Here is an 8,233-nt window from a genome sequence, read left to right on the forward strand (position 1 = left end):
ATATTTCTGATATTGCAACTTAAATGTGATGTAAAATTAATTTAAGTTAAAATTGAAATACCTAAATTAGGTATACATGTAAAGGTATAAATAATGTACTTAAGTCAGCCGTTGACGGTCAATTATTCTCACGTTTCTGCAGCGCAAACGGCAGCAAAGACGTTTCATAAGTCAAGCCGTCAAGCACGCAGTGACCAATACACGATCACGATAGTCGTGGGTGCTGCAGAAACGTGAGAATAATTGATCATCAATGGCGTGCATAGATTTATCTTTTAGATCTCTTTTATGATAATAAAGTTTTTTATACTAGCAGACGCCAGTGACTTCGTCTGAATGGACACCAGAAGTAACCTTTAAGTAGCTCAATAACTATATTTCAGTAAAAGTCGATTAATTTCCCTATAATCGATCCAGCCGTTACAAAGATTAGTCAGGACAGGCAGACAGACAAATGGATTTTTTTTTAAAAAGTTCATGTTTTAATTTGTAAAAACTATAAGCTCATAAGGATTACAGTTAATAGTATTTTGAAATCAAAGACAAACACTTTTTCCAAAATCGGGCCCACTTTTGGAAAACTTTCATAATGATACAGATATTAAATTTGTACTAAAAATACGACATACGATAATCATGCAAATCTAATATCGATAGCAATATTAAGAACACCAAGAAGAGTATGATAAACACTTTTTGGAACAGAATTTCATAATAGAGACAAAATTTGAACTGATTGTTGAGGGCGATAAGGCACGCGACTCAGTTAAGTAAAGTCCCTGATGAAGTTCTGTGGACTAATTAGTCTGTGTAAACTAAACTTGATGTTAAAAGTAATATTACTACGACGATCATAGTTAAATTATAATTTTCAAGTTATTTAGAAACTTCATTCATAATTCTGTAATGTCATTAGAGGTACTAAATCAAAACGATACTAAATATATTTTTTTCGTATCGTTAAAATAACCTCTTATGATATCGTATCTTTAAATTAAGAATTTAGGTTTTGATTTTTATTACAACCGAAATAATTATTTTTTGAACATTCTACTTATTATATATTATTTTTAGTTAGAGATCCTGATTGAAATTGTTAACAACAATATACCAAATATTGTTGTTTATTTACAACTTTAAACTTTAACTACCTCATTTGTATAAAAAATAGCAAAAAATAATTATTTTGGTTTTTCGAATTTGGAGGCCCCCATTTTTTATAAAAAGATTGTCCCTGAAAATAAGTGTTAGGATACCTTTCATCTTACACGGTGTCTTGCATGAGGTCTATAAGGCTATTCAATGATTTCGAGCTGTGTATATGTAATTACTTGGTCGCTAACTATGGGCCTCATAAGAAAACTCAGAGTCCCACAGCGGGCGATGGAACGAGCTATGCTAGTATCTTTGCGTGATCGAATCAGAAACGAGGAGATCCGCAGAAGAACTAAAGTCACCGACATAGCTCAACGTGTCGCGAAGCTGAAGTGGCAATGGGCGGGGCACATAGTTCGAAGAGCCGATAGCCGTTGGGGTCCGAAGGTGTTGGAATGGCGACCCCGCAATAGAAAGCGCAGTGTTGGTCGACCCCCCACCAGGACGACATCAAGCGAGTCGCAGGTATTCGCTGGATGCAGATGGCTCAGTATCGTGATGTTTGGAAGTCCCTACAAATGGCCTATGTCCTGGAGTGGGCGTCCATCGGCTGATATGATGATGATGATATGTAATTATATATGCATAATAATATGTCGATGTATGTATAATGTAACTTTATCAAGTTTTTAGCTTTACAATTAAAAAAAGTATGTCTTTTATTGTTTATTTTATCATTCCAGAAAATTTCAGAATGATGTAATTACAAAAAAAATATTGGTTAGAAAAAAAACTCAACATATTGTTTTAGTTAAAATATTTGTACTTTTTGCGTTGTGTATAATTATAGTCAGTACTGAAAGACAAAAAGGTCATTATTTAGACAACGCATAAAAACTATGTACATATTTATATTAATACCATATTTCTTTCGTTCCGTTTTTAACATACAGACGGACATAATTATATTAAAAAATATATACACGCTGTTTCTACTCTAATTATAAAATTAAAATTCATTTATTTCTAGTATTAAACTACTAGAAATACAAGCAATTTTAAAACGTTAAGATTGACCATTTGTAAAGACGCGACTTCGATCGAGTGAAATTGTATTTTCTTTTCTTTTCAAATCCCACGGGAACTTTGGACTTTTCCGGGTTAAAAAGTATCCTATATTTTGCTCCAAAGTCCAATTTATCTCTATACCAAATTTCATTCAAATCCTTTAAGCGGTATTACCATGATGATTCAGACATACATATTACAAATGCGTCTGTCTGTCTGTTTGTGTATATGGGTGTTTACTCTTTTTTTTCAATTATTTCGAATCCTATTTCATTCTACTCTTAGAATAAAACTAAAATCTAAAAGTCATTCAGGTGATTATTAATTTTTTTTTTGACTTGATAAGATACAAGTTGTTTTGGCTTGTTTAAACTGAATAAATAATTCACATTCAATGCGGGTGATGAAAAGAAGATAAAGAAACTTTTAATAAAAATAAAGTCACTAAGTTTACCATAATGAAGTACCTAATGCAAAAATAATCCAAATATATTTGTATTGGAAAAGCATAAGAATTATGCAAATACCAGGTACCTATAGGTATTACGGAAAACGTTTAATGCGTTTAACAACTGTAATTTTCTGAAAATCTTCGAGTTAGCGATGTTACGGAACCATCATGACAGAAAACGTTTTTCACTTAACCGGAGTTTCGCTTGCGTCATCATGTAAATTTTATTTAATTATCTCTGTTATAACGAATTATATCCATATATAAAGTGAATTTAAGATTATTCTGTTTAGTTATTTAACAAATAGTGAGCAAAATATTAAGAATGAAGTACAAAAACTGTTCTTTTATAATATGTATTGTGTTATTTTTTGTATCGGTACAAAATATATCAGCAATCAGTGAGTATACCTTATAAATTACATTAATATTGTAGAGGCGAAAGTTTAAATGTTAGTGTGTGTGTATGTTTGTCCCTCTTTTACGCTGCGGCTACTTTAGGCTGAAATTTGGAATGGAAATGAATTTTACTCTGAATTAGTACATAGGTTACTTTTCATCCCGGAAAAATCTATGGTTCCCGCGGGAATTGTGAAAAATGACTTCCGCGTGGACGAAGTCGCGGGCGTCCGCTAGTTATTAAATAAGGAAAAGGTACCTGCTTGTTACCGATATAAGTATAAATTATATCCCCCTGTTGTCCGGATAAAAGCTGTAATGTATTAAACATTAGTTAAAATGTGTCTGCGTGAAAAAATATTAAGTTTCCTCATTAACTGACAAATAATAATCAATACTTAGGTATAAAATTTAAAAAGTATGTCTGTGATTTGAAAAAACTGTGCTGTGTTTTAACAAGTGCTGACGAATATAGTTATTTACACGATACTAAAACACAAACTATATTTTTTTTATCAGAAGTCTGTATGTATTATTCTTCGTCGCGAAAACTAAATCGCGGGCGTCAACTAGTCATTCCTTTTAAATAAAACTTATAATGTGTCTGTCTGTAAATTCAAGATCACTGTGTTTTCTCAGGTGCTTATAGTTCTTGTTCTTCTTCTTCTTCCTAGCGTGGTCCCGCCTAATTTGACCCGATCTTGGGCATCTAACTTTATAAGTTTCTTGGCTCTCAAGTCCGTGTTTACGATATCGAGCCAGCGCTTTTTCGGGTGCTTCTTTTTGTTTGTCTATTCGTCCACGTGTCTGTGGAGTGGTAGAACCAGTTTGAGTGGGGCTTTCACTGGTATATAGAGGAGATTATTAAACTAAAAATTAGCCTAAATGTCTACTACTTTTTATCACGGGAAAATCCATAGTTCCTGTGGGAATTGTGAAAAACTGATTTTCACGCGAGGAAAGTTGTAGGCGTCCGCTAGTACTCAATAATGATGCTACGATTTTTTCAAGTTGATTTCCATTAACCATAATATTATACATAATAATCGTGATGATTATTATGTATTACTGTTTTTAATTTAAAAATAAAACATTTATCATAATTTAGGTACTTCAAAAGCGGATTTCCCAGTGTGGGCTAATTTAAATTTAGATTTTATATAAATTTACTGAGGTCGTTCTTGTATCTTGTGGTTACGTATCTTGGCCAGTTACAAACATCCCTACTGTCAAAATACTTATATATACATTTATAGCCCTCTAATAGCTCAACGATAAGAGCGGTCGGACTCATCACCGAGGGGTAGTGGTTCGATCCTCGCCCCGTTGGTCTATTGTCGTACTAACTCCTAGCACAGTCTTTCCCGATTAATTGGAGGGGAATGGGAATATTGGTCATATTTAAAAAAAAAGATATGGCAAATATTTTTTTAAAAAAATACCGCTAAGCGATTTCAAGTTTCAGACATATGTTTTCTGTGGTTTCGGTACAAAGCCATGTAAAATCAATGATTTGCAGTACGAAATTTTATGAAAGGGAAAGCCTGTGCTAATAATAATAATGAGCCGGTCCATTGATAGGATTTTAAGAAATTAAATATCACGTGTCTCAAGGAAAAAAATCGTGAGGAAACCTGAATACCTGATAATTTACTTAATTATATACGTGTGTGAAGTCTACCAATCCGCATTAGGCCAGCGTGGTGAACTAATATCCTAACCCCTTTCATACTGAGAGAAAACTTTTACTCAACAGTGAGCTGAAAGTAGGTTGCTAATGCTATTTATGAGTCCAATGATAAAGAACTTGAACAAAAATTAAAAAAAAATTATTGTTTCAGAACCTCTGCCACACATAAAATGCTTTCTTCAAGACTCTTCTTGTCTAAAGATGCAAGCTCAGGCAGTACTGAAAGAATTTGTCAAAGGTATACCAGAGCTAGGCATTAAAAGACTCGACAAAATGGAGCTGGATTATATAGAAGTGAGAGCCAACAAATTGCACTATGAAATGCGAAATACAATTCTGGAAGGCTTAAATAATACTATTATTGATGATATCAGGTAAGAATACTCTACAAATTACTAATTGCTATCTCATCTTGATGGTTCAAAGCAACTTTAAATATGCTTTTCGTGTAGCTTGAAGATTCTTAAAGCAAATGCATCCATATTCACTTACCAGTAGTACAAATACTGTAGATAAAAATAACTTCGAATAAGAAAAAAAAAGAAGTTCGAATCCTATGACCCTAACATGCTACCAAACGACGTATCTCATGAAGGCTGGTTTTAGAGTCAGCGCCGATGGTCAGTGTCTTGTCAGCGTGACCAGCCAAATAGAAGAGAAATAGACAAAAATAAAAAATATATTTTTGAAAAAATACGATGTTTATTTCCAGTATCGATATGGCGTTCAAAATAATGCGCGTCTCGTTTCACACAAATCTCGTAGTCAATTGTGATTATAATTGTGATGGTGAAGTCTTTGGATTGCCAGTCATTGGAAACGGTACATCTCAGATTATAATGAGTAAGTATTTTGAGGAAACTTTAAATCTAGTTCCTTCTCCACCTTCTTGTCATAGAACTGCCAGGCATCGCAGTTATCTCCATACGTACGAGGGGACTTCGTTGAGTAGTGAGAATGAAATACATATACATCTAATCGATGATATTTAATACTAGAGATAGGGCACTAGCACATCAAAACTAAGGCGGACAAATATGCATAATTGTCTTAATTACGTTACGAAACGAAAGTTATTTAAAACACATAATAAAAACTTTACATAAAAAGTTACATAAATATACAATGTAAGTAAACACAGAGTTGTGCATGTGTGCGCTCCGTGGAGTCGCTAAATTCGGATCACTTTTTAAAGTTTATGCATTTTGTTTTATTCTTATTGGGCGCTAAATTATTAACTTCAAACCAATGTACCACTTTCTTGAGAGAGTTGGTTTTACATTATCATAATTCATTTCTCCTCTATTAATTTTAAACACAAGCGATGTGTCATCTGCAAACAGAACTATCTCATGATTATCCTTATCAACTTAAGGAAGGTCATTAATATAAATGAGAAAAAGAAATGGTCCCAGTATAGATCCTTGGGGAACCCCCATTTTTACAACAGATCCGGTAGACTGCTTTCCATTGATATCTACTTTCTGAATTATATTTATCATTAAAACAATGACTGGAGTCATAATGTTAGGTGGAATCATTTAAGAATAATTTAAAAATGTTAACGCATAGAAATACATGGAATAATTTTACAAAATATAAAGGTTTCATTTTAATAATAGCAAAGCAATTCGCAGCAAAATAGATCTTATTGTTATTTTTACTTGAGTTTGATTTGAATATAGCATTAGTTAATTAAGATACACTACTAAAACATTTACATTTATAATTAATGACATATATTTTACTTACAGATAATTTGCAGGTGGAGATAATACTTCTTTTTGATGTTGCAAAAAATGACCAAGGCAAGGACATCATTAGCTTAAAGAAATATTTTTACGGAGCCGATGCTATCGATGGTGTTCACCATTACTTTGGAAATTTATTCAATGGTGATTTAAAACTAAGTGAGTGTTAGATAGAAGCAGGCGTTACTTTGCGGAAGTTCATCATGAATATATAATAATTTATTTATTTTGATATCCTCCGTGAAAAGCCGACGAACCCATGCGACTACGTTACTCAGGTGCAATTGCACGTTGTAGAGTCAACATCTCCTGAGGATGCTCCGGATCGGGGTGAAACGTACGTAGAGAGTATTTTGGCGGACCTGGGTGACGTTGTCGAATGGGTTCGTCGGCTTTTCGCGGATGATAGCAAAATAAATTAATTATTATGTATTTTAACTCAATGTGTTTACACCATATCTAAGTGATCTGAAGGTAGCCCATACAATGTTATTTTTTGCTTTTTAGTTTATTTTTGTGATTTTGAAGTCTGTTAAAGATTTTGTTAAAAATATTTTATATATCAAATGATTTATGAAAATTTCTGAATTTATTTTAATAGTATTCTATATTCCCAGGTGGCTTGGCTCACGCAGTCATCAATAAAAACTGGAGAACAATAGTAGCAAACTATGGCAGATTCTTCACAGGCAACTTCATGGATGACATGTTTGAAGTTATGAAAAAATATATGCGAACGTGGCCTATAGATGTATTGGCATATTACTGACAAATAAAAATATATTATAATTACCTATTTAATTAATGAAGAAAGTAGAATGTAAGGGTATTAGTAGTAATCATAAATGTTTGAAGACTGGTTGTTATTGTTACGCGTAATTTATTAAAAGGAGATTCCATTTCAGGTCCACTCTTGTAACCCTAAAAACTCCTGTAAATAATTTATTACTTTAACTAAATAAAAAGAAAGAAATAAAATTAAAACCCAAGTGTTTTAGTCTACATCAAGATGGCGCCCTTAAAGCAACTATGACATGACAACTGACAGCAAACTTCAAATCAATTACTGCATTGAAAACGTCATCAATCCGCCATTATTATCCACTTTAGTGTTGCATTTCTTGGGAGAGAATGAATATTATTTCGAAAAAAATAAAGTAAATTCGTAGATTTGTGTAATCAAAAATAGTTAAAAAAATATTTTCTCTTTTCCTATACTTCCATAATAATAATCTTGTGATAAAGACTATAATTATGATGATGATAATGATGATTTATTTATTTATTTTTTAGGACAACCAACAGCTGATACAATGTTACATGTTAATAATTTACATTAAAATAGATATAGTTATTGCACAGCTAATTATAGGTTATCACAGCATACACTATTAATATTATGTCTATGTATTGACAGGGCAACGCCGACGCCCTCTTCTGTGTGCCTAGTGGGAGTTTTCAATATTTTTATGCTGTTACTATCGCGTTAACGTAAACGCAAATTTATATGGAATTGAAACAGTTGTTCATTAGTGCCACTAGATGGCGATGTTCCAATTCCTTAGAAATTTAACGCGATAGTAACAGTATCAAACTGCCACTAGGCCCTCTGATGATGACTATAATGCCATTTATATCTATATAGATAACTAGCGGACGCCCGCGACTTCGTCCGCGTAAAAATTGATGTAAACTTCTCTACCTCTACCTTACCCTGCTCGTAAACCTACCCAACCCTACCCTACCCTACCCCTACCTTACTCCTACCCTACCGCTAAC

The 8,233-nt window shown here is 33.0% G+C and overlaps 1 protein-coding gene across 1 annotated transcript; it reads left to right on the forward strand.

Moving 5' to 3' along the window:
* The first annotated feature begins 2,882 nt into the window (after positions 1-2,882).
* On the forward strand, positions 2,883-7,313 carry LOC112056268 (circadian clock-controlled protein daywake-like). The gene is made up of 5 exons (XM_052886456.1): positions 2,883-3,015; positions 4,855-5,077; positions 5,416-5,546; positions 6,458-6,613; positions 7,072-7,313. The coding sequence occupies exons 1-5, from the start codon at positions 2,940-2,942 to the stop codon at positions 7,221-7,223; spliced, it is 738 nt and encodes a 245-aa protein (XP_052742416.1). The 5' UTR covers positions 2,883-2,939; the 3' UTR covers positions 7,224-7,313.
* The last annotated feature ends 920 nt before the right edge of the window (positions 7,314-8,233 follow it).

This window comes from Bicyclus anynana, chromosome 17 (genome assembly GCF_947172395.1).
Source record: "Bicyclus anynana chromosome 17, ilBicAnyn1.1, whole genome shotgun sequence".
NCBI lineage: Eukaryota > Metazoa > Arthropoda > Insecta > Lepidoptera > Nymphalidae > Bicyclus > Bicyclus anynana.